This window comes from Zonotrichia albicollis, chromosome 2 (genome assembly GCF_047830755.1).
Source record: "Zonotrichia albicollis isolate bZonAlb1 chromosome 2, bZonAlb1.hap1, whole genome shotgun sequence".
NCBI lineage: Eukaryota > Metazoa > Chordata > Aves > Passeriformes > Passerellidae > Zonotrichia > Zonotrichia albicollis.
In genome coordinates, this window is record NC_133820.1 from 55,080,507 (window position 1) to 55,107,583 (window position 27,077).

The 27,077-nt window shown below is 40.0% G+C and overlaps 1 protein-coding gene across 9 annotated transcripts in view; it reads left to right on the plus strand.

The window, feature by feature from the left end:
- The window catches only part of GRIA4 (glutamate ionotropic receptor AMPA type subunit 4), a 215,501-nt gene extending 190,036 nt beyond the window's left edge, over nucleotides 1-25,465 (plus strand). The window contains exons 14-17 of one of the 9 annotated variants that reach the window (XM_005482572.4): nucleotides 15,320-15,434; nucleotides 17,665-17,799; nucleotides 19,128-19,310; nucleotides 24,334-24,474. In XM_005482572.4, the coding sequence (XP_005482629.1) occupies nucleotides 15,320-15,434; nucleotides 17,665-17,799; nucleotides 19,128-19,262 (385 nt within the window). In that variant the 3' untranslated portion in view covers nucleotides 19,263-19,310; nucleotides 24,334-24,474. Of the gene's footprint in view, nucleotides 1-8,228; nucleotides 8,344-15,319; nucleotides 15,439-17,664; nucleotides 17,913-19,127; nucleotides 19,311-24,333 lie in introns of those variants that run through there. The other 8 variants (XM_005482571.4, XR_012578998.1, XM_026790746.2 and 5 more) reach the window with 8 other exon arrangements.
- Nucleotides 25,466-27,077: the final 1,612 nt, after the last annotated feature.

Consider the following 27,077-nt stretch of genomic DNA (forward strand, 5'->3'; position numbering starts at 1 on the left):
AACAAGCTGAGTTGCAATCCCAGGTCAACTGCTGTTGTTTTTACACAGGCAAAATATATATTTGATTGCTTGTGCCAAGAAGTGTTTGCATACTGTAATTGGAATATCTTGCTGCAAAACAGCTTTCAATCTATATAAATATTTTAAACTACAGTCATCAGACCTCTAGCTGGTGTAAATTGTCAGAACCTCTTTGAATTCAAAGTAGCTGTGGCAATTTTTAGCAGCAGTGGGTCTCCCATTAATTGGAACTCCTGCTGATCCTCAAGGTGTCAGTTTGGCTCATATTTGTTTACAAAGCTCAGCTCGAGGAACTAAACATGTACTATACTTAGGATATCCATAGAAGCTGTAAATACTCACTGCCCCTGGAAATTAACCATCTTATTTGGATGGCTAAATGAAGAGTGCTAAACTTATTTTAATTAGTGACAATTGAAAAGTATCTATGCACTGCTGTAAATTTCCCATCTCTAAATAGATAGGAATAACCATGCATTCCTGTAAAAAATACTTTATTCTTATTGTTTGACTAATATTTTGATATATTTTTCTTTAAGAGGTGTCTTAAGTGCACTAGGACAGGGGATTTTAAAATAATGTTTTTAAAAGGCTTCAGCTTCTAATGCAGCACAGAACCTGCCTAGAGCTTTCTTGCAACACTTTGGCTTTTTACAGTCCAGTCAGTTCTTCAGGGCAGGGGTATGTGAATTTTGCAAGATGGAATTCAGGAGGCATTCACTGTTCTGGTAGGTCCTGAGCTGGACCTGAGCATTCTGCTGAGATGGCTGATCACGTCCTTTCTTTGATCAGCATGAATATAAAAATGGAGAAGCTTAGCAGAAAAGCCTGAGAGACCCACTGGAGAAGAGCTAGTATATTATGAAGACTCACAACAAGAATACTAGCAGTTCTTTATTTAATATAAATGCTGGCCAAGTTGTGACAGCAAGTGCCAAGGACTCTATTTTGTGTTAACTAACATGTGAAAATGTTTTGTTGACTCCTGTGATTCAGTATTTGAATACAGGTTTTTTCATACAAGTAATGTGACAGCATGCAAACCTTTATAAATCCCAGTAAAAATATTTCCCCTGTAAGGTCTTAAATGGGTTTAAGAGGACATGCTTTCAAAGCAGGCAGGTCTTTTGTCTTTAAAGTTTAGATCATTTTTCTTGTAAAAATGTTCAGGCATTAGCTCTTCTTTTTAATATTTATATTATTGATCTTTCAAGCCTTCTGAGTACACAGTGATGTAAGCTTTGGCTACATCTTCCTCATTAACAGAATGCTTGTTTCATTCCTAATTTATTAAACATATTCAGCAGCGCCATGCAGCTTTGCACTTAATTTCTCTTGATGAATTGTCAAACACCCTTAAACCACACTGCATTTGTGTCGTGTTACAATCTGCCATCAGTGCTTTTCAAAACAGGGATAAAATAAACAGCTCAAAAGATGTGCAGGTCTTAATTTTTTGCTTGGTAAGGTTGCATTTTAATTTTTCCTGTTAAAAATTATTTGAATGGATGATATACACCCACTTGTGTTTTGCTAAGCACTTTTAAGACAGATCCTCAGCTGCATGCAGGAAGCGCTAGGCTGGGGGTGAGGAGAGGCTCCTGGCAGCTGTGGCCTCCTCTTCCCAAGCCACCTGGGCTGGAAACAGATTAGATCACGAGAGAATAACTGAATTCACATCACTGAAATAAGGGCACTGACTTGGCTTCACCGAGCACCCTCTCTGCCTTGTCCTGAGGGAGGGTGAGCCCTCCAGGAGTGCCCGGGGGCCACTCTGCATGATGGCTGCACCATCTGCAGGGTAGCTTCAGGGAAGGACATCCACAGTGCAAGGAAGAAAATGAGCTTGGGGTTGCTTGGGACACATCATCACTTGCCAGCACTGGCTGTGATACTGCAGTCCCAGGAAAGCTTTTCCTTCAGTGGTGATGCACCACTGTGTGCATCTGTGGTTTTACTTCCCATGTTTGCTGTTACCTCCTTCTTTACAGGCAGCAGTTATATAGTAGTATATGAGCAACAATTATAGGACACTGTGGTCATATATTTTATCCTAGTAGAAAGGAAGCCTCTGTACTTTGCCAGTTGGTCCATACCTCACATATGGAACTTTGTTCGTATAACGTTCAGTATTCCTTGTTGAACTTTGTTATATGTTCAGACAGCCTAAGGCTAACCAGAGATGACATCTCTCTGCACCATGTGACTTCTAAGTGACTGAGTGTTTCTGAGACTTTGAAATCCCTTGTGGGAATGATTTGTGAAAAGCCTTTTGGAGGGTTGGGGTCTCTGCTGTGCTTTTGACTCCTCAGCTGCAGCGGTGACCCCAGCCTTTCTGGGACAATGGGCTGTACAGTATGGCTGCAATTTAAACAAGGCTCTTTTCATGTATGTAGGGTCTCATTAGTGAGTCACGTTATTTTTGCACATCTTGTTATTCATTATTGCAAGTGAACAACATCCCGAGCTCTGGCAGTGAAACAATAGTGCCGCCGCCTGTGATGATAACTGCAGAACTGTGCTAAGGATCTGCCCAGGATGCAGGGAAGTATTTTTGCTATCTAACACGCCAGTTACACAGGATTTATGAGACTAAGTGCAGGAAAGGGATTCAGGAAAATGTCAAAGCTGTTTAAATAGCTGAGACATTTAAGTTTTCCTGGCAAAGCTCTACTGGCTGCTAAAATATTGTTATTAAATGCCTACAGCAGAGATCCTGCCTTCGTTGTAATGAGTGCTTGGGTACCTGTCTGTGCCTTTATGCCGGTATTCAGTATTTAGTATTCAAAAGTGGATATTCTGAGACTGTACTTCATGGAGGCAGTCTCCATGAACCAGGCCAAGGCTGAGTCCTTGGAATTGCACTTGGGAATGATGCTGAATGGTGCAGATGGGTGGTGCTTTCTACCCATCCTGTGAACCATGGTGCATCCAGATATTTTGGGAACTGAATTACTTAAATGAAAGGCAGCTGTGGCTGAGAGTATACATATTTGTGTACAAGTGTACATACATCTGGATAGATATTCAGCCTAACTAGGCTGGAGAGAGCCTTTTTTATGTGTTGTGTGTATTCAAGCTCTGGGCATTAGCTGATCTTACTGAGCAGAATGCATTTCATGTTTTAGTTCCTGTTTTCTAAGGGGTGATGAGTTCCTGTGCTGAAATTGATGTTGAAAGTGTTGCAATAGGCAAAATTTTGTGTTCCTTTTCATGATGCACTGCTATGACTGTCTCAGATTTCCAGCAGTGCTTGTGATGTTGGCTGTGGTGGTCCCTAGCCTGGACCTCTATCTCATTCCCTTGTGGTGCAGGAACCTTTGTGTGTCTTTATCAGCTGTGGAAATGCCCCTCCTGTGGTTGAGCATGTACATGAGCTGGGTACCACAGTATGGTGCACCATGCTGTTTGGGTCATTTGTTGCATGCGTCCCTCACTGCTTCTTACAGACTGAAGTGCAACAGATGGGTCAACTGCTAACCACTGATGTGATCCAGACTCCCTGGAAGTCAAAGCAAACCTCTCTGCTGGCTTCCCTGGGCTTTGGGCAAACACCCTGCTGCAATTCTTTTGGGTAACAAATGAGGTATCTGTGTGAAATCACTGAGCTTATTTTGCAAGGGACTGGATAGTCCCCTTGTCATCTCTCTGTGTAATTTCATCTTTTGATAACTGTGAAAGGTGTATCTACAGCACAGATGTGCTCTTCTGAAAAAAAGAAGGGATACTTATTAATGTATTAAACTTCTCACTGCTGTTTATTTATAAGGGGATGGACAGTGATTTTAAATGAGTGAAAGTTATTTCATTCTCATCACATTTTTCATACTGTAATTCTAAAGACTCGTTTAAAATACCTGTGATAGATGCATTGAAATCACTGTCCATGCACCCAAGTACTTGTGAAGTGAGGGCTGCAGTTTGTCTGATCTGGCTTGACTACTGCTGCCGAAGACTCTGTTTTCTTCAGAGTAATGGAAGAGGCAGGACTGTGCAGTGACACCCAGGATTAAGAGTCAAATATTAAAGGCCTTGTCTGCTTTCTACTATTAAACCCTGACTCTTGTAAAGATACCAGTTCCTTTATTGAGGAATACACTATCTTTAATGGGAGTTTGAACTAAGTGTGCTATTGCGGATACAGTCCTACTTTTTAAGTTGAAAGAAAAATTTCTACCATGGAGACTCAGATTTCCAAATGCCTTCCTCTGTGGCAGAACAAAGCACTGTCTAGGATGAGTGTGGGTGATCCAGCCTGGCTCTGAGGTCTGGGTGTATAATTTTCAATGCAGTCACCATTGCACGTTTTAAGCTCTCAGTTATAACCTACCTGGGAGGTACAGCAGAGTTGAGCAAAGGTTCTCTGTGTTTTGCTGACCAGAGGGAAATTATTTATTTCCACATGTTGAGGTGCACCTGGATAACAAAGCAACAGAGAAAGCAGTGTGAAACTAACCTGGTTTTACATGGCCTACTAGACATGATGAGGACAATAATGTGTAACATTTATAAACAATACAGTTTAATTTCAGAGTGATAATTGCAGCTTAAATCCACATTTACTTCTTCATCCTTTTTATTTTCATTTCTCTATTGTGCTGTGAAACTGTCTATGGATATGGCTAATAACCCAGCTAAATAACCCTCTCATGAATGGGTTTCATTCATTTATTTATTACTCTAGTATTACTATCAACCAGCTGCAGCTTCTCTAAATGATCGTGGGAAAATTTTCCTTGATAATCTTTAATGCTTTGAAAGATAAATTTAAACATTTGGCAAGTGAGGAAGCTCTTTCCCTTCAACATGAAAATTAAACATGAAAGCTTATGTTAGTTGTCAAAGACATCACCTAGTTGCTTTTAATTCAATTCACTTGGAATCCATGTGAAAGGTGTAAGTAGATTAACCTGAAAAAGAAGTTGTAAATTATCAAGTAACATCTTCACCCAAAATAAGATAAAGATTGAAAAGAAAAACCCTTTCTAAGAACATTAGCATAAGGACTTTGTCTAATCTGGTGAGCTTTAATGTTCACACTTGAGAGACTACAGCTCAGAGGAAATAGTTTGAAGATGATTTTTTCAGATAGACAGATTGATAGGGCTTCCCATCTGCTTTAAAATCAGACTGAGATTAAGTGGCTTGTTGAATTGAGAGTTAGTGATATTCCTTGAGATACATTTCATTTTTCATGGGAGTGATCACTCCTGCCTGCATCTGTAGAACTGTCAAAGCAGCTGCTCGTGTTATTGCTGCCCACTGTGACAGTTCAACATAGCAACATTAAATTAGACCTTGGTTTGGATCCTGTTGAAGCAAGAAGGAGTTTTGACATTGACTTTGTAGACAGAAGGCTCCAGATATATATCTAAGCAATTTTCAGAATAAGTAATGTTGTTCAGCATCAAAGAAATGTGTTTCCAGGATCATCTTTCATGTATGGCCCAGTCCCCATGTCCTTAAAAAGGTAACATTTATATTTAGTGTACTGGAAATCTCTCTGTTAAGTGGCAAGGCTGGCCACACAGTTACATTTCTGAAGGGGCAAACAGACTGAAAGCACAGGCTTTGTAATGAAAAGCTGAGTATGAAAAGTCTGTAGTAAATATGACTGATTCAAAAGCAATTGCTTCCAAGAACAAAAGGGACAAATGAACAATTTCATTCCAATTTTGCAATTGCTTTTCTCCCTCTGGAGTGTGAACCATAATTAGAGCACTTACACAAAATCACATTTGTCAGCCTGGCTGCTAAATTTCCCTTAAAGATTTATCCACCAAGAGCAGTCTGTTATCACTCCCACTACAGTCTGCAGTTCTCACTTTCACTTTCAGGGACAGACAAGCAATTCCTTTATCTCTGTTGAAAATCTCATGTAAGTCTAACTGCAGCGAAGTTAAGGAACATCAGATCTACACACAAGTAGTTTCCAAACTTCATGACCAGCCAGCAAGGACCTGTCTTTCATCCAGGAGGAGCTTTATGAAAAGCTGTTACCAGAAGACAATAAAAGTTTGCCCTGAAGCTGACATTTGTCCCACAGATGGGCCAGAGTAGTAAAGGGCTCTCCATAAGCTATGAAGTACCATTATCTGAACCTGGCTGCCAGGAAGATACCTCTCTTAATAAGAGAAAAAATTTACATTCCAAGACCAGAAAGGACCCCCAGAGATGAGAGATCAGCCACCTCTAGAGAGGCTGAATCACAAACCCAGTGTCTTCTAGTGCCGTATGATTTGATAGAACTCTGCTGCCAAAGGATCACTTCCTGGCCCTTCTCTGAGTGCTTTGAAGGTGTTGCATCCTCTCGTTGTTGAAGTGAGAATGTTATTGACAGTCACAGTTCTTGTCATATCCCACTCAGTCCTGACAGACAGATCTTGAGAGCATTAAACAAATTCAGAGAGAGAAACTCATCTTTCTCAACCCCATATCATCCCCAAAGAGCAGTAGGTAAGCTACTGACACCTCTCAAATACTTTGGAGATGAACTGTGCCACTGCTCCACGTGCCTCTGCAGAGCCCCACGAGAGCCTGGGCAGACACCCGTCAGAGAGAGTGTACATTTCTCATAGGCATGGATGCACTAGGAACATCTGGACATAAAAATAGGAATATGCAATTTTACTGATACTGATGTAGTTGTGTATCATTAGGGTATGTGACTCTTTAGGGTCTTAGTAATAATACAGATAGGAAACTGTACACTTAAACAAGGGCAAAGTTTCCTTTGGAGATCATGAAGACTGCATAAATACCTTGGCAGATTAGTTATCAACTGATTTTAAAATGTTATATAGTGGCTATAGTCACTATCATAAATCCAAACACCTTACATTCAGGTTTGTATGGTGGTCTATACTGTCACACTGCTGCCATCCAGTCCTGATGCTCTGGACACCTAAAGGGGCACCTCTGACACAGAAGAAACTGCATCCTAGGACCAGCTGTGTCCTAGTCCGTGGCTGAATTCCAGTACAATTCCAGCAGCCTTGAATTCCTACAGAAGCAGTGGTTCTGTGCTTTAACTTCATGTTGGCAGCGCCCCTCTGCCTGCATAGATCCAAAGTCTCTCTCATCTGAAAAAAAGAGCATTTAAACATGATATGGAGGACACCAGGCTCACAGAACCCCTTTCAGTCTGTTGTGCCCATGCCACTGTGTTGCTAGCAAAGCAGGATTTTTTTTTTCATCCAGTGGTAGCATAACATGTGTAAACTCTCCAGAGAAAAGTTCTCAGGATGTCCAAAAAATCTCTTTGTATCTTGGGTCCTCAGGATGTCCAAAAAACCTTCTTGTCTCTCAGCACTTAACTAACTGGCTGGCTTTCCTCTTCCAGCAGTGCTTGAACTTCAGTTTGGTGACGTTTCCCTAGCATAGACACCCTTCATCACCACCTTCCTTCTCATTCCTCAGGTGCTCTTTGGGCTGGGACACAGGGTGCTCTCCCAGAAGAGCAGGGCAGTCCCTAGAGTCATGGCACTAAGGTAGACCCCATGTGCTGCCTTTCAGCCATGCCTCTAATGTGCAAAGGGAGCAGGACCGTAGAGCCTGCATTCCATACACACAGATGTGCCAGCAGCAGGGCTTCAGACAGACAGACAGACAGGCCTCTGAGCACTTTTGTACAGTGCTTTCTATTGACTGGCTGTGGACAGCATCTTTGTCAGTGTGTGAGCTGTTAGTCCCCTTCCTCCCACAGCCTGTTCCTGGAGCCCTAATCCTTAGCTCATGCAGGATCAGTCAGAAGTGCTACATGTCAGAACTGCAGTGACACTGCGACTGGCAGCATCTAGCACAGGCAGTCTAGATCTTGCCTCTTTAGTACATGGGGATATATTTTCTCATCTGCTTGAAAAAACAGCCTGGGCCTACACTTTAAATATAGATTCAAATAAATCTGTGTAAATCGTTTTTAATTCCAGACAGAGTTTTATCATCATTTTGCAAAAATAGTTTGGGTTGGTTGATAGAATTTTTTGCATTAAAATCCAAGCTGTTCTGAAAATCGTTTCTAGAACTGGAAACACATTTTTCACATTTGGAAGTAACCACAATTATTTGTGCTGCCAAGGGCTTTGAAATATGGAAATGAGAGGTTTATTTAGTGTGTGGATCAAGCTTATAAACAGCTTAAGTCCTCATTCCTTCTAACATCTTAACAGCTGTGCAGTTTCTTACAAAATATGTTTTATCGTTTCAAGAAATGCTGTTAACCTCGCAGTTTTAAAACTGAATGAACAAGGCCTCTTGGACAAATTGAAAAACAAATGGTGGTACGACAAAGGAGAATGTGGCAGCGGGGGAGGTGACTCCAAGGTTAGCCTCAATGTCACCAAAAGCGGGTAAACAGTATGTGAAGTAATTGGTGCATCTGCTGGGGTCTCACCTGCCACCAAACAGCTTCACCAGTAGCACAGCACTGCTGGTTCTGCAGCTGAAACCGAGGTGTATGCAATTACTGTCAAAGCAAAAATATTTGCATTTGTTTAAGCACCCCAAGGGAAACTCATAAATGGTCTCTGGGGTGAGATCCGTCACCAGTTTTCAGAAACATGCATCTTCTGAAATTATGGTGAGCCTTTTCCAAGCTTGTTAAATACCTTCTGAAGCCTGCTCACCAGCTAAGACTTTTTTCCTATTATATGGTACTACTAAAAATATTTTTCAGTGACATTAGAGGAAAAGGGAAAAAAAAATCAGTGTGACTATCTCTGAGGGGTAATTTAATGTATGGTCCAGGCTCAGGGATCCATTGTTGACACAAACAATACTGGTACAAACTACAGTTTTCACAAGTATCCAAAACAGGAAGACAAATTTCAGATCAAATATCTTCATACTGACATTTTCTGATATCTTTCCAGCAAACTGAAATCCATGGTGGTTCCCTAGGCATAATTTGCCAGAATTTATCAGACAGGAATTTTAGGCTGCATGCTAGGCTGAGGTGTTAACAGCTTCATATTCTTACTGCATTCCCCTGTCTTCCATATGGCCGGTACCAGTTCTTCCTTGCTGCCTCACAGCTTTGTTTGAGAAACTGCCTGGTGCTGAAAAGAAGCAAAAATGTGGAAGACAGTGAAGTGGGGGAAAATCGAGGTATTAAATATACCCCTTCTGTTCCAGGCAGCATGTAATAATATTTATTTATGTGCTTGTGTGTGAACAATATATTAGAGAATGCTTCACAGGTAGTTGTGCAGGCACAGAGCTAGTCAGATACAGATGATTAAATTTGACTGATTTGTCATACACAGCTTATGTAGCTTTCTTTACAGTTGCCTACATATATTTTTTCTTACTATTTTCTCTCCCTCTTTAGTCCTTTTGCTCTTTTGTGCTGTGTCCTGGCCTCAGGGACCATCCCTTGGGCTGTTCTGCACTCACCCAGAACTGGTCTCCTAATCCTCTTCACTTTGCCTGCAATCCTGCTGCTCTACCTATTTTTCCCCACACCGCTCTGCTTGCCAGCAGTCACAGTTTCAAAAATGGTCTCTATTTTCTCTTCCAAAATGTTCAGATATATTAGACACAGTAGAACTTACCTCTACTCAAGCCTGAGCTTTTGCATTACTGGGGGAGGAGTATTTATTTATTATGTTTTAATATCACAGGCAGAGGATAAAATCAATAAAATACTTAAATTTTCTTAGAATATCCTCCTCATAAACCTGCAGTAGTTGCAAAGTGAGATGAAAGTTAGATAGAAAACTAAGGATGTTTTTTAACTTACTTTCCCTAATTACCAGCCACAGGTGCTGGGAGTCATGAAGCAGGGAAAAGGGAGCAGCTCATGGTGGAGGGACACACAGGGCTTCACCAGGGAAATGTCTGGAAGTGCTGAAGGAGCAAGTTTGGTGTGGTAGAAAGTGACAGAAAAAGGAGTTGGGGGGAAAAGTAGGAAAGAAGGGCAAAGAGTGTGGTTCATGGAGAAACAGAGGAGCTGTGAATGCAGGAGGAAGGAAGGAACACATTGCCAGTGGAAATAAGCAGTAGGTGACACAGATGCAGTGTGGTGGGCAGGACAGTGTTAGCAAAGGATGGAGAACATGATGGAGCTCAACCCCTGGTTCTGGGACTATACACAGCCTGCCATGAGCATTTATCTGGCATTGGGCTTGTTTCTTGCCACAGTTTTTCCCAGGCACAGCTGGGTGAGTAGGCAGTACCTGTGGTCCTGGGAAGCTCCAGGTCTGTCATGTGCCCACACTGCCCACATTTGGTGGAACCAAGCACATCACATCATGCAGGTGAGCAGGCATCCCACGCTTCTCAAAGTCTGCATTGCAGCTGCATCTGATCCTGGGTGATAAACTACAGCCAGGCTGATTCCCCAAAGGGTAACTTAGCCATTTATCATCTGTACAATTCATTTCCTTGCTCAGAAACACTCTTGATCAATTGAAGTCAAAACCCTTTCTACTGAAGTAATGAAACTCTATGTATTTGATTTCTTTTCTGCTAGCAAATTATCATTACTGGAATAACCAGGACACTATGCATTACCTTAGTAAACCTGATAACTGCCAACAAGTCCTGAACTAAGTTCTTACCTTCTTAAGAAGGTTAAGAATACTTCTTTTATTGTACAAATTTAAAAAGAAGCTTTTTTTAGCAGCTCCAGTTTAAATTGCAGGGCTTTGTCGCCTCATGAATGAGAATACGAAACTCCTCTTCTCTTGAAAGAAATACAGCACCTGAAGCTAAACTGATAACTGTGCTGTTACTATTTGAGATTCATTATTCAGAATATGAATGTGTAGACCCACAATATCCCTTCATGATAGTACAGAGGACCACAGAAATGAGGGAGCTTCCAGAGAGTTCAGCTGTTCTCCACAGGTCTGTATTGCTCTGTAAATCAGAATGTCTCCTACCTCCATTCTCTGCTGTTAAAAGGTCACCTCTAGCCTCCCCATTTATTGTTCCCTTTAAGGGACAATCTTCCAAAATTCAGAAAGGCAGTTCAGAAAGCTGCCCTGTGTGAGCCACCTGTGGTTTAGTGATCTGATTAATTGGTTCATGATTGAAGATCAAAGTGAGTTCCTCAAGTCATTGGAGTGTTTTTGAAAGTATTACCTCAGATCCTAACTGTATGCCATCATCTCATGTGGTGCACAGGAAGGTACTGAAACACAGTTTCTGCCACTTTGCTCCATTGTTTGTATAAAGTGTGAGTGGACAGAAGCTGTGCTGATGGAGATTCTTCCCAGTCTCCGCAGGCAGCCTGCAGGAGAACACAGTGGCCCATGTTTTTTTCAGTCAGCTGTAAGTCTGACCTTACACTTAATGGCTCAGCCATGAGTGGCTAATGAAAATGCTCCTAAAATATATCCATGATTGCATTTTTTAAAATCCTTGTCTCTCAGAATTCTATATTTGTTTCAGAATCACTTAGTATTGTGATTTAAATGTTATAATTGGCCATTTGTTGTCCTGAACACAGCTAGCTCAGAACTTCATTAATACCATTTTAAAGCACCCTGATTTTGCTGATGTTGCTGGCTCAAGATCCAGCCTGAGGCTCTTGAAAAACGGCCCTTTCAACAGCAAGTGATTGATGACAGGATAGGAGGAAATGAGTAAGAAGCCAAGAGAGGAGGTAGAAGGGCTGAGAACATGATGAGAAGTTAGAAAACCAGTGTCCCTGTGCCCAGGTCAGGCTGTGCCAACACTGACTTTGGCACATGGGTGCAGAGCAGAGTTTCCTGTGTTGTCACACAGCAGTTTTCCTCTATTGCTATGTGGGGCAATTTCTTCTCCATAGATAAAGGGTAATTTTAATTATTATTTCTCACATATTATCTTTACATGAACTTGAGGTAGCTGGATTCTCTTTATATACAACAACAGAGATTCTCAGCAGCTGTACATTGGAAAAAACTAGACTTGATTTTCACAAACTGTGCCACTGTACTCTATTTGAAGACTTAGCCCAACATTAGTAATTCAGGAATCACTAAGCAATTGAACAAGACCCAAATCTATAGTCACTTTCCACTGCCATAATAAGAATACAATACTGAATTTAATGGGAGATTTAATTATAAATGCTGAATTTATCCCCTTTATGTGACTTCAGTACATTCCTCTTGTTCACATACAGCAAACCATACCAATTTTTTTTTGTTTCTATCCCCTTTAATATCAGTGGGACTATTCACCAACTGATTGTGCAAGCAATCTAGTAAGAAATTGTAGTCTCTGAGTTTGTGACTGACATGGTCAAAATAAGTGACTTGGCCCACGAGCCAAGGTGATCTGGACATGCATCTCCCTGTTGAAAATCTCCTACTGAAAATGAAACAAAGAAACAAAATAAAAACCTAAAATACATTAAAAATCACAACACCTGCAATTAATTACTGTGATTGCAAAGAGGTGCATATATGCTGTGACTCTGAAAAATATAATCAAAACATCTTCCTTTTCCACTCAGCAGCCCCTTAGTCTGCACTTCTTATATTGGACCATGCACATTTCCCATCTCAGATGACTGATTTAAATTAGGACAGAAATCCTGTTTTGAAGGTGTAAAATATTTTAAAATATTGTAATATATAATTTTAAGGTTTTTTTCTTAGAATGCTTCTCCCTCATCACAGCTGTGACAGTCTGAGGGCAGATATGAAGGAAATGTCACAGAGCCTTGTTCAGACAGGCAAGGAGGAGAGGGGCCAAGGGCAGGCTTTCTTGAGCTTCAGCAGGGCCTGCATTCAGAAAGTTTTCCACCAAAATTCATGGAAAGGAGAAACAAGGGCCTGGCATCAGTCACATCAATGCTGCATCCCAGTGAAAATGGAAACTTCCTCTGCTGATCATTGCCATTGAGGTCGCTTAGAAACTGAGGACAACATGGCAATTTAAAGTGTGAAATTGATTGTTTTTCCCAAAGGAAATCCTGAGAGCTTCCTTGCAGAGACAATGCAGAAAGGATGACATTAAATGAACTACAGTTGGAAAAAAGAAAAAAACCCCAGGCTGTTTCAGCTTTTAAATGCCTAAAGTGTTAGTCCTGGGGAAAAGAAAAAAAAGCAGAATAAGACATGGAGGCATCTGCTTTCTAACTTGTTCCTACCTTGCTGGTGGCCTTGATAGTTCATATCTATTCCTAGTTATCAGTTTGATCCGTTTAATGTGCAACAACTCCATAGGCTTCTCATTTTCCAGTGGAGAACAGTACCTATATGTCTCCTTACCTTTGTCATAACCAGCCCTGTTCCCCTGACAGAATTTAGGAGCATGGGAATGTGGCTCAGTGCCAGAGCATGACATGTTACAGATGATGGCTATTCAAATAATATTAATTATTTTGTGCTTGTACTAGAAGCCAGCAGAGGATCATGTTGACACGCAACTTGCCAGCACCCCAAGCCCACTCATTTCACAGCTGTGGGACTCTCATGTTCCACTGTCAACCTGCACAGCCTGCTGCCAGAAGCCTTAAGGCAAAATTTAAGTTTGAATACTGGAAAAGAGCAAAAAAATGGGCATTTTTGTTTCTAGAAGTAGAGTATTGCATATGAATTAAATGTGTGGGATTTGGAAAGTGGATGAAGGTTTTCCTTTAGTTAGAGTAATCACTTGAGAGTTCCTGGGAAATCCTCTCACCCAACTGTGGCTGTCAAAAATTTCTCCAAGGCACCAAGGCTTCCTCAGCAATAAATGAAGAGACAGGCATCTCAACATCATCCTTTGTTAATATTGGTATCAATGCTCACCACTTGCAGGTACCTACCTTTTCCCATTAACTGCAGGGAGGTCTGGACAGACAGATGAAGCTTGGGGCATAATTTAGGGGTGCAAATATTGAGGTGAGGTGAATTCCCCCATTTTAGGTACATATAGAAAGAGTAATTAGAATGTATGGAGAGGCAGGGTCCCTAGAGTTAAGAATAGCATACAAGGCTCAGAAGCTGTTACTTGTGTATTAAATAGCTATATACAAACCTGCACAAATATATTAATACATAAGCATTTGGGAATTTCCAGTTAAGCCAATTATAGAGTGCAATAAGCCCCTTGCCTCTTAAATGCAAACTATTTTAGTAGGTTCAGTTACACTAGACTAATTAATGTTTGCACTGGTTATTTATTTATTAAGCCTTGAATCCGTAAGTTAATGTTTAAGTAATGAATGAATTATGGCATATTATGGGAGATAAATTTTCCCATAGAAATCTGCTGGCATAGACAGGATCATGTCATTTAACATCACCAGAAGGCTATCTATCACATGCCATTTCTGTTTATTTCCCTGCTTCTCTGATATATATTGTATCTACATGCACACCTGCACATAAATAGATATCCATATGCCTACCACATAATTCCATTAAGAATTGGCCAACAATTTGAAGTGAAAAGTACATAAAATAAGTCTGTTAATAATTTAATACATTTTTAAAACATAAAGTGATAGATCTGGATGAAGTGTGGCATTACCACAGTACCCTGAGATTATTCAGGGATTCAGAGATTATTATAAGTTTAAGCAACTTCACTGTAAACCTATAGCATTTCATGATTCTGAGGCTATGGATTAGGTTTCATTTCAATATTAAACTCTGTTACATCACCCACAGCAAATACCACCAGTAAAAATATCTATTCCATATAGAAATTTATCATCAGCCTGGGACCCTTGAAATATTGACATGAAAATGTGAGATTTAAGGAAAAACTTTGAATTTTAAAATAATGTTGAAATGGGAAATTAAAATGGAAGACTCGCTGTCCTTCTTAGCCGAAGATAAGGGGATCTTTGCAGCTCTCCCCCCAAGTTATTTGCGTGCAGACCTCCTATTACAGGCCTGTGCCAAATGTTTATGGGCAGCACACTGCAGGAAGCATCTTCTTTTCTTGCCAGGATAATTTTGAGGGCAGTAAATGAAATACCTATGGCCAAATCATATTATTAGTTTGTATGCATCCAAACTAAAAATAGATTGAAAGCAAGAAACACAAATTAACGTTTCTTAAGTCGCATATGCAGTTGTCTTACAAATATCTCTGAAGGGTTTGTTGTTAATGTGTGTAAGCCAATAGTTTTGGGTTCACAGTAATTGCATACTATTTATTTACAAATCTTCCCCAGCAGTATGTGCCTGTTACCTAAAGCGATGGAGCAGGTCCCGGTCTTATGTCTGTCTCTAAACCTGGGCCAACAGTACATGACATAGCACCCACTGTGGCCTCTGCTCTGTCACTTTGCAATGCGATTCTATGTAGTTTTACTTGAATAACATAAAATAACATATATAATGTTATTTATGTTATTTTCCACGTGAAGAACTCCTGTAAACCTTGCCGTTTTGAAACTCAGTGAGGCAGGCGTCTTAGACAAGCTGAAAAACAAATGGTGGTACGATAAAGGTGAATGTGGACCCAAGGACTCTGGAAGTAAGGTCAGTCGCTACAGTTCGGGACCTAACTATCGTGTTCACAAAGCAGTAGAGGAAGTAATAAACAAAATGACATAGAAATAAAATAAGCAGCTGTAGACACAGAATGAATCAACTTTGGCCCATCTTGATGGCGGTCACGCTTTAATTTAAGGAAGCACTATTGCATTTTAAAGTCTTCAGTAATACAAATCACCAAACATCATCCCACATATTCAGAGTATCTCTTGAAGAAATACAAAGCAGATTTTTGGGTTTGGAAGAGGCAGCCTGGATTAGCTGTTTCCTTCCTGCTTGGAGGGTATGGACTTTTCCCATTGACTGCTTAGGAAATACTCTTTACACCTTCTTTAGGAGCTGGCCTACCTCAGCAGTTTTCTGAGAAGAAGAAGAAATGCTAGCAGGAAGGATTGCCTTTCATTGCTGGCCAGGAAGGTGGTGTCTTGCGCATTTGGGGATGTCCCTGGCTCCTCGAGGGCCAAGGAAAACTTAACTTGAGCTTTGAAGTGAAAGGCTTTGGCAATTAATAGTTTCAACAGCTTCCAGTGTTTATCCTAGTCCATACCCAAACAGGAATCCTGTCAGCTCCAGAGAGCTGACAGCTCATTCTCTTTATGGGGACCGACCCAGAACTGGGTATTTTCTGATGGCTGGGAAACACCCCAGTCAGTGCCAGCCCTGTATTTGAGGAGGCTGACATTTCTTCACATTACCTGACTCCATGCCAGCCTCTGCAGCCACAGCTAAAATGAAAGAATGACAGGCACTGAGTGCTTGCTGCCTGCATGTCTCCAGACTTACCTTGATAAAATTAGTGTGGGAAAGAAGCTTTCAACACATTTCACTTTTTCTGGCAAGTGCTTTGAAAAAAAGGAGTGAAAACCATTTAAGAGGATAACAAAGTATCTGTAAATAACAGCTGAGAAAGCCTCAACCCACCACCTACATCAGGGCAGGTCTTTCTCAGTCCTGCCTCCTCCTTGTTTGCATGCACCATGTTAGCAATTGCCACCAGAGGGACAGTCATCTCCAAGATACTTAGGCTCTTCCTAGCCATCTAAAAAGGCACAGACAAAGCAGAACCCAGGTATAAGCCCCTCTGTACGCCCATGGGAACCTTAACTGTGCTAATCTACTGATTACACAATGAATAGTGCCTCTTTAAATTAAACATCCAATTTTTTTGCAGTCTACATAAGTTAAAATTTCATAGAGATTAAAATCAGAATTTAAATACTCTCCTTACTTTAGCTAAAGATTATATAGTCTGCATAAGAATAAAGCTTTATAAGTATTTTAAGGCACACGATGTAGCATATGAAGTCAATCGTGAGAGAGTTCCTTGAGAACTATGCTGAAAAAGCACATGGATTTCAAGTCCAAAAAATATGATTCATTACTAAGCAGTGAAGTATAAAGAAATGTAGAATAGTTATTTACTACAATACAGCCAAGAAGGTGATTGTAAAATGATGAATATTTAATTCTTTGCTAAAGAAAATCCTTACTTTTATCTAAATTATGAAAAATGTGTTAAATTGCATAAATTGATATTTAGAAGTATACTGTTACTGAGCTTAGTCGTCCATGGGCATGTTCCAGAACTGTATCTATAGTAAAATAAAACAAAATACAAGAATAGGTAAGAGGCAAATATATCACAATGTGTGTGGTACAGTGTGCACTTTCAAAGGAAGTGTTTGTTCAAAGAAAGAAGCCTCACATGTTATTTTTGCCTGTCATTTAAATATCAGAAGCTCAGTCTGGATCTTTTAAATTAACAGCAATGTCTATCACAAGTACAGTTACTGGTTTTTGTAAAGATCAAGCAGAGTCTTGTCTGATATAAAATGGATTTCTGGATTCCCAGGCTCCTGAAGAGCTTTACATAAATGCAGTTTCGTATCAGTGCTGAAATGTCTCCTAAATAGAGCTAGACATGTCATTGTTCAATTCTCCATGTAATGGAGGTAATGCTTTGCAGTAAGCAATGACATCCTGATATGTTGGCAATATACTTAGAATAATTTTTTTTTATGCCAACCGGGAAAACTAGTTGTTTAAAATATATTTTGTAGATCCAGATAGGTCAAATTTTGCTAAAGTATGTAAACAACTGTCATTAAATTTCAGCTAAACATTGTTACTTGTCTATTTTTAATGTTTTAATGTGTGTTTTGTGCTTCTTGGGATCCATTTTCCAGGGTTAACTGTGTCACTTCTGTTTTCCCAGGACAAGACGAGTGCCTTGAGTCTCAGCAACGTTGCTGGAGTCTTCTACATTCTGGTTGGAGGCTTGGGCTTGGCAATGCTGGTGGCTTTGATAGAGTTCTGTTACAAGTCCAGGGCAGAGGCGAAACGAATGAAGGTGGCAAAGAGTGCACAGACTTTTAACCCAACTTCCTCGCAGAATACCCAGAATTTAGCAACTTATAGAGAAGGTTACAACGTATATGGAACCGAAAGTATTAAAATTTAGGGGTAGGACTTAGGGCCTACTACAGCGAGTGGGTGATGCATCTTGTAACGCAGTGTTGTGACATGTCTGTCTAGTGGTGCTTGCTTCTGAACAGAGCTTTATATTTTGGAAAACTTCAGTGCAAAGTGGTTCAGTTCTTTTGGCTGCAGATGTACAGTACATTATTCTATGTTGCTAATAGACATCTGCATTGCAAGGAATTTTTAACATGAAAAATATATTTTGAACAATTCAAAGTTGTCAAATCAGTTGAGAAGTGACAACTGTTTTAAATAAGAAAGTATATATCCAGAGGGCCAGTTTTTAAGTACTTGATTGGAAAGTCTGTTTTCCAAAAGGTTTGCACTCTACTAGAGACAAATTGCTGCAAGCCTGTATTATTCAATGTTGGCCCTATCTGTAACCAAGATTTAGGATAGGCAATATCACTGAACCATAGTTAACCTAATGAAAGAAAAGGCACTGTTACAAGAAGTCTAAATGTTGTTTTACCTTCTCTCCCTCCTCCCCTCCCTGTGCCTTCACCCTCCCTTTGATACATGTTTTATGCTAATTGTGTGGCTTTTTTTTTTTTTCTCCCCACAATATCCTGCTTCAGGTCAACTTTTGCCCACTGTAATAGTCTGAGAGTCACTAACCAGGGGATAGACCTTGATTATAACCCTCAGCTTTCAGTAACAAACCCCTTAACCTAGGTCAAGACTAGTGTATTTTAGACATTCATGCAGTGATTTTGGAGGCTGGAGTGCTGATGCTGCTGAGCTGCATCCTCCCCAGCTCCCCTGAGTAGGTGTGCAGGGATGGTTTACTAATGTACTTGCTCTCATCCGTACAGTGAGTATCTTGCCAACTAATCATTAGACAAATCAACTCCATGACCTTTGGAAATGGCATGCAGCAGCAAATTGAGCTTCTAAATATAACTTTTACGTAGCTCCCAAGCTATGCTGGCTGCTGTATAAGTGAACATGCAGCTAGCACCCTACCCTGCCATGCTAGAGCTCCCTTGCCCTTGCAAACAGCAAGCCACATGTCTCCTCTGTTAACAACTATCTTCAGCTACATTTTCCTGAGCCATCCCTATATAGTGGAAGTAGAAAACACAAATGTAGGGAAATGAGATTAATACTTATACTGATGTTGCCACTTAGGAAAAAAAAAGCTTGTAGGAAACAACTGGAGATGCACTTATTATTTTTTATTTATTATTTGTATAGCGCTGGAGTAGGCGGCGCTGTACAGTAGGTGAAGTGTGCCAGACACACAACAGGTCCCTGTCCCGAGGAGCTTACAGCCTAAAGGCACAGCCCGTTCAGTACCGCACCATTCAATACAGAGCAAACACAGAGTGAGCAGAGAATGCTGTGTGAGCATGGTAGCTGGAGCGCTGCGAGGAATAGGTGGGTTCTCGGGGCGCGAGGGAGGGGGCTGGCTGGGAAACTGTCCCCTACACACTCTTCTCTGGGCTTTTCTTTTCTTCCTTGTTCCACAAAGAGTCATGACCCTGGGTGTATTCTAATTGCAGTAGAGCTGCCAATTTCCCCATGTTAAAAAAAAAAGAAAGTGTTAGCTATGCATTTTGTTCACTAGAGAAAATGTGAGGCATGCTATGTGCCAAGGGGACTCCAAGAGTATAGACCATTGTTCATAACTGTGAACTGCAAAACAGGACTTCCAGATGCTAATATTAATCTCCCAAGTCCACTCCCTTCTGTCAGTAATAAGGGTCTTGAAAAGAAGTACTCCTGTGCACGTCATTGTGCCAAATGCAGGTGAAGGGTGTTTTTTTCCTTTAAATTATTTAGTGATGTCCTTACTGAAAGTGTCCCCAGGCTGGTATAAAAGTAAGAATCCCAGAAAACATATTCCTTATCAAGTTTACAGAGTGCAATGCATTCAAAATACAGTCTTAAAAAAAAGGAAACAAAAAAATTAAGCTTTCTTTCAAATACTGACCTGCTCCCAATTGGCTGAGCGTGCTAAACATGGCATGACTTGAAAATCCCCACAGTTTCCACCCAGTTCTGTTATTTCATTGCAACTGACACTGATTATAGTTGCAAAATTTTTTTATTCTTAGTGTTTTCTTATAATTAAAAATATAAAGCTAACTGAGTTTTGTATTTAAAGAAAAGATCTTAAGTACCTTACTCTAAAATCTGGATTTTTGTGGGACTTGTTGTATCACAAAGATGAATTCCTCCTGGATAAAATATACTTTAAACAGTACAAAAAAGATACAAAAATGTTGCATTTTATTTAACTGAAAATTCATTTTTGGGTCAGTTAAAACTTCTGATAATTAACATTTTAGGGCACAGACTTTTAAAATTCACAAAAAAACCACTGTGATTTTGAACAAATATTTACAGACTTCTGAAATTCTTCTTTCTGCTTATTTGGCATAATATTTACATGAAATTGAGAAATTTAAAGTGAAGTTCTTATAAAAATGTTTATAGTGATATGTGGGAGACTGCCAAGGCCCAGTCATCCTCTCCTGGCCACACTGCACAGGGGGACTATGCCATCTGTTCATGCACATGCTAGTCACAAACCCCTGTTTAGCTGGCAGCATTACAGAGCCCACGACGGGCTGCACATATTTCTGTAGAAATATGTCTGTCTTACACATTTTGAAAACTTTTATATGGTATTTTGGTTTTTTTTATCCAAGGAGTAAAGAGATCGTATTGGAATTAAAACTCGCTAATATGGAAAGATGCCTGGTGGTCTAACCTGCATGAGTAACCAACATATCTGACTTTTTAAGCTAACATCAAATAGTTTTAATGGTATATGTTTTAAACTAATATAAAATAACTTAAATAACCCTCCTGAAAAGCAATATTCATTACCCTGATTTTTATTTTAGTTTCGTACAGTTAAACGTGAGTTATCTCAGGGAAACTCACCTTTCCTGCAAGGCAGCTGAAAATGAAAATGAAGGGCTAGTCTGTATGTGTGGACTGGCCTATATAGTAATGGATTAGTCTATATGTGTGGGATAAAGACTTTCAGAAGCACTGGCAGGCAGTTGCATCTGCTGAAGAGAGGGAAGAAAGTTTGCTTTAAGGAGGGAACAATCTTTTCCTCCTCCTTTGGGCAGCAGTTTTTCCATTAGTATTAAGACCTTAAGTGTACATGTAGAGCTGATAGCGAGAGCAGAGAGGAGCTTAACATCCTTCTGTCCATCTGCTCTAATGCAAAGCCCTGCTGAGTTCCTCACCCCAAACCCACAGGCTTTGGAAGGGGTTGTTCCAGTATCCAGCCAGCCTCCACCACAACCTCTCCATGGCCTTCTTAGAGTGCCATGAGGCTCAGGAACCAGCTTCCAGCTCAGCTGCCTTCTCTTGCTCTCCCATCCCATGCTGTTCTTTATAACTAATGAATGAAACTAATTGCAAAACAACAAAAAGCAATGGAAAACATCACTATTACAATTAACTACAAAAAAAGGTGAAGTGCTACAGGATGGCTCAGTAAGTATGTAATGTACTTATTTTGCATACTTCCAATTTCATAGTCAAGAGAGAAAGATACATTAAAAGTTCATCTTAGGTATTTCTGCCAAAGCCACCTCCATGTGACCCGAGTACTAGAGGAGCATAAAAAACAAAAGAGCCGACACAGGGTGGGATATTTGTATTACACAGACTGAGGATATCATCTTCCAAAATTCCCATTTCCCCTCTAGGAACAGGGCAGTCAGTGTTTTCACATTATTAATTTCACAACTAATCTAATCAAAACTAATGGCAAATTATAAAATACATTATCACTATTAATTGCATACACTTACTGAAAGGAGGCTTTCACGGTTTGCGTAATATTCACAGTAAATACCAAGACTTTTCCCTCTTATCCCAGCCACTCCTGAAACTGTTTCTGCATCCAGGCCAGAAATCTGAAGTTGTAGCAGCACAGTCAAGCAGAGTACTAGCCTGGCTTATTACCTATAGCATAGTTTAAAACACAGAGCAGACACCTACCTGGTTACATGGCTTTATGGCACTGTCCCAAGTACAAGTTTGACCTGCTCCTCCTGGCTTTGTGTCTGAGTTGTCCTGTGGTGTGTTGCTGAGCTATTGTTAGTCTTTAACTGAGGACAAGAGTTATTTCCTTGCAGCTTTTCTGTTCTTTTGTGGAAGGCTGCTGAGAAAATGTTGTTCTCCTTTTTTTTTAATCGTTTTTATTTATCCCGGATCCCTTTTATTGTCTTTTTGTCCTGAGTGTGCTGTCAATGGCCAGAAAGTTATTTAGACTGAGCTAGCACAGTTACATAGAACTTGTATATGCCATACAAATCTGAGTGCTCTGACTCAGATTTCCCAGTGGGAAGCTCTGAATTGCCATGAACAGATAGCCGATGGGTGTGCTGGAGAGACTCTGGTAGACAGTTGCGACTTTCTGGGAAATGTAACCTATCTGGAGCAAGCTGTCCCTTTCCACCCAAGTTTGCTTTCTAATCTGGTTTGGACTCTCATCCCTCTCCCACACTAAAGCACCTTTAGTTTTTCTGTTGCCATTGATCAGAACATGTTCTCTGCACTTCTGCAGTTACCAGTACCCATTTGCAGGGACTCAGGACATGCACCATGTGGATCTGTACCACACTGCATTGTGTCTGTGCTTTGCAAATGCAGAGATTCTTATTTGCTGCTGGGAAGTAGTTGGAAGTTCTTGGTAATGTATAGGCCCAGTTCCCCACTTTGTCATCACCTCTGCCACACATTTTGTATCTGGGTGTTGTTTTAGATGAAGATATGTTTGGTAACAGTCCCTGTCACAAAGTGCAGTGTTGGCAGGGAAAGGTTTCAAAGGATGTCCTTTACCAAAGCCAAGGTTTTCCAGAATAAGGGGGATGCCATAATGCCCTCTGAAAGCTGAGGCCTTTTCCTGAAATTGGGTGCTTTTGAGGGCTGAAGTGTTTAGAGTAATTGGTTTGGAAAGCTGCTTTTAAATCCAAGCTCTGACTTTGCCACAAACAGCCGCTGTATTTCTGACAACTTTTTGAAGCAGCTACTGATAACAATGCAATATTAGACTGGTGCATTTCCACAGAAGTGCACCAGAAGCAGTGGAAATGTTCTGGAGTTTTAAGGGCTCATCCTCATCGTTGTATGCTCATATATAAAATAAACTCCACATATCAAACAGCAGCTCAGGATTTCAGTGCTACCTCAGAAGGAGAAGCTGGGCTCAGAGGGATAAAGTTCAAAACGCAGAGATTAGTAAAAAAGCAAACAAAATGACTTTATGGTGTTTGTTATACTTTTGCTCCTATGTGAATGCTCCTATCTGCCTTTCTTCCCAATTAGTATTTCAGACTGCATCCCTGCATTTACATAACTTCTCCTGACTAGAAATCAGATTTCCCCACTGATTAATATCTTAACATGATTATCTCTGAAATCTCTTTTAATGTACTATAGTTTGGATGCTTTGTTGCATTTTTTTACCTTAGGCACTTACCCTAATTTTAGTAATCTGGAAATCATTTATTTTAAACTAGTCATCTTGGCTTTTTTTTATAATCACTTGAGAGAGCCTTATTGGATTTTTATATTTAGCTACTGATTTTTTGATGACTAAAGTTAGATGGCATAACTATAAATCCTTTAACAAATCCAGATTTTTTGCTTGAGTAATTTAGTTCCTAAACAAGATATTTCGTTCTGATTTAGATGAAACGAAAGATTTGTAAGGAACAAAAACGTAAACCTTCCTATGGGAAATTTATACATAATGTAGAAAACAGTATAAAACTGCATTTTCTCTCAATAAATTACATTTTCTTTGAAAGTTATCACTTTCTCTAATTGTAGGGGAAAAAAAATATATATATATATGAAAGAGATTTGAGGACAGTTCTCAGATTTCCTGATACTAAATATTTCCGATGTGAAAATAAGTAATAATTTCTTTAGATTTGAATGACGGAATTGCCAGATAGCTGATACAGTTATTGCAATTTCTACACAATTTTCAGTAGTTATGTTTAATCCTGGCATTCCTAGTTGAAGGTCAAAGCCTATAAACACCTGTGCATGACTTCATTCACAGATGCTAATGCTTTCAGGTTCCAAAAGGTCTTCTCACTGTATTTAAATTTAGTTTGAAGCAGTTTAGATGAAGGTATTACCTCTTCAGTTAATTTCATTATCAAATTCAGATTTTATATTTAAATCAGTAACAATTTGTTGTTATGAAATTGATCCTCAGAATTGCTAGTCTTTTTTCCCCAGTAGACTTAAGTGCTATGTATTATATTTCTGATGATTACTATTTCTATATTTAACGTTAACATGAAAAAATGCAGATGTCTAAAATTTAATATTTTGGTGTTTGCTGTGTCCTGGCTGGTTGAAGGACAGAAACATTATAACACTCTCCTCTCTTCTGCTTTTCCTTCAAACCCAGCTTACCTTTTCTGAAGCCATAAGAAACAAAGCCAGATTATCCATCACGGGGAGCGTGGGAGAGAACGGGCGCGTGTTGACTCCCGACTGCCCGAAGGCCGTGCACACCGGAACTGCAATTAGACAAAGTTCAGGATTGGCTGTAATTGCATCGGACCTACCATAAAAACCAAAAAATTAATTGAGTGCCTTAATCAAACTGTGTTGGTGACTGATGGGAACACAGCACAGACTGTAACGACATGGGAGTGTCATTGATGAACTGATAATTTGGCTGAGAAAGGGAAGTACGTCCAAATGCGCCAGACATCATCAGCAACAATGTGTGCATGAGCTCAGCTCGGAAACCCAAACTCAGATTTTATATCAGGAAAATTCATAATTTAGTTTTGTTGGGGGGAGGGGGCTGGGAAGGGTGTATTAACAGCAACAAATTTCACTTGAGTGGACTTAAAACTAATAAGACTTGCCAATTTAGCGCATTAAACTGTGAAGAACATGCTCAGAAAGGACACCATTTTGGTCTTTGTCTTGACAAAGAGAGAAAAATAGCTATAGAAGTCAATGAACATGCTAACCTGTGTCTCCAGAACATCAATATATACAATGGAAGAATACTCAGCTGTTCAGCTGTAGAAATCAATCACTAAACTGTGATAAAAAATAATAAATATGTAAATCCTGTGAAAAAAAAAATAAAGAAATTATTTACATTTTCTTTGGAAAAAGAGAAATATTGAAACATGCTTGCTTTTTAACTGATGTAAATTCAGTAGAGGACAACACAATTCTTTTTTCTAACCATCTTAGGGAAAAATCATTGCAATAATTGATATAAAATGCCATCACTGTAATAAAATTCAGAGATTTTTTTTTTATAAAAGTTGTTGGTCATCCTCTTGTTTGCTGTTACCTTCATTCTGTTCCATCATTCCGTGTTCCACAGATTTGCATCTGTCTAATACAAGAAACAAAATGATAAAATGTTTAGAGTACTTCATCAGTCTGCAGTGTAGAATCAAAAGAGACTACGGGTCACTCATGTTACAGATATTATTTATAATCTTGTTCTGTGTAAGAAACTGTGGTTTTTGTACCCACCAAAAAGAATAAAACAACAATTGTTCTTATAATATTGACAGAGCTTGAGTTGTTTTCTGATCATTAGGGATACCACCTGGAAAATAGAAAAGGGCCATTCATTTCTTACAACAGGATTCAGAATCTTGTCAGTCAGTCTGAGTCCCTGCACATTTCCAAAGTGCTTTTAAGGGACTTAAATAGGGACGAAGGACTCTGAGCAGCTAAAGAATTGTCCTGGTTATTCATAATGTATTTTAATACTAGTCATAAACACCTTCCTGAAGTGTTAGGGAACCATTTAGTGGTAGTGTTTGTCCTCTGGGTAGGTCAGGGACAGAGATGCCAGGGAGCAAGGAAATACAAATGACAGTCCTTGAGACTGATATGATAGATGATGGCTGCAGCCTGCTGGGTGTCCAGGAGCCCCAGTTTTCATCCCCCAGCCTGTCAAGTGGCATGCCTGGGAAAGACCATTTGAATAAAATCCAGATGTGAACAGGAGCAGGCATATCTGTAGGTGCAAAGTTGCAGCAAATCTGTTCTGTGATGGTCATTCTCCTGGGCCTCACAAGGCCTGGCAGTGGTGTCCAAATCCAGAGTGTGGCCAGCAGAGTAACAGCCACGTGCCAGAGCCAGACTGCAAGTGAATTCAGACTTGGAGTGATCATAACTCCTGAATTCCCCAGGCCCATGAGGGGCCATGTTCCAATGGCTTACTTATCCCCGGAGCCTGGTGCTGGGGCTTCTCTCAGCCCTCAGGGCTCTCATGAGGAGGAGAGCAGGCCCTGGCTGGAGCCCAAAGCTGCCCAGCAAGGACCAAGCCCCAGCTGCTGCCAAAAACAGCAACCAGACACTGCTGAGCTGATGCTCCTGCTGTCTGGCACAGACAATCAGAGTTGCAAAGCAGGGCTCAGTTTCACTCCAGATAGCAACAATATAAATATGAGTTTCTTGTCCCAAATGCTCTATAGAGACCCTTTATAGCTACTGGGGAGAAATAGAGAATGACAGTGAATGAATTCCTCTGAAAGTAGACCTTAAAATATCAGATGGCCGAACCACAGCAACAAGAGCCTAAATCCTTCCAGTAACCTTAACATAGGCTGATGGAGACCAGTTCTTATAGAGAGCTTGACAGTGCAGAAAACATGAAAATAAGGTGATGCTTGCCCTTCAGGCATAAAAAACTACAGTGTGTGCAGGGTTCTTAGAGAAAAAAAGACTGATAACACTACTATGAATCACTATGAATAAAGTTACCTTGTATCCATGTTTTACTGGCATGTTTAGCACATTCATTATCTACTGTGAATTGTTCTGTGTTTCTCTGGCTAGGTTAGGTAGGTTGTCTGGTTTTTCTCTTTTTTGAGTAAACCTGGAAGCTCCCTTCTTTTTACAGCTGTATTTAAAAAAACAACTTCTGGGTTGGTTGGTTCTGAGTTTGTCTTTTTTTTAAAGAAAAAAGTGTTTGCCTCCATTTTTCACACAGTAACATATTAGAGGCTGAATAGATTGAGAGACTGAGTATGAAGAATGCTGTCTGTTTTGTTTTATTGTGTCTGTCTGTTTTTCCAGGAGCTTGTCTTCATCCTTTCTTTGTCCATGACTGTGAGCAATACCAGGGCTGTCTTGGGATATTTACTGTCTTCCAGTGTTACTCCT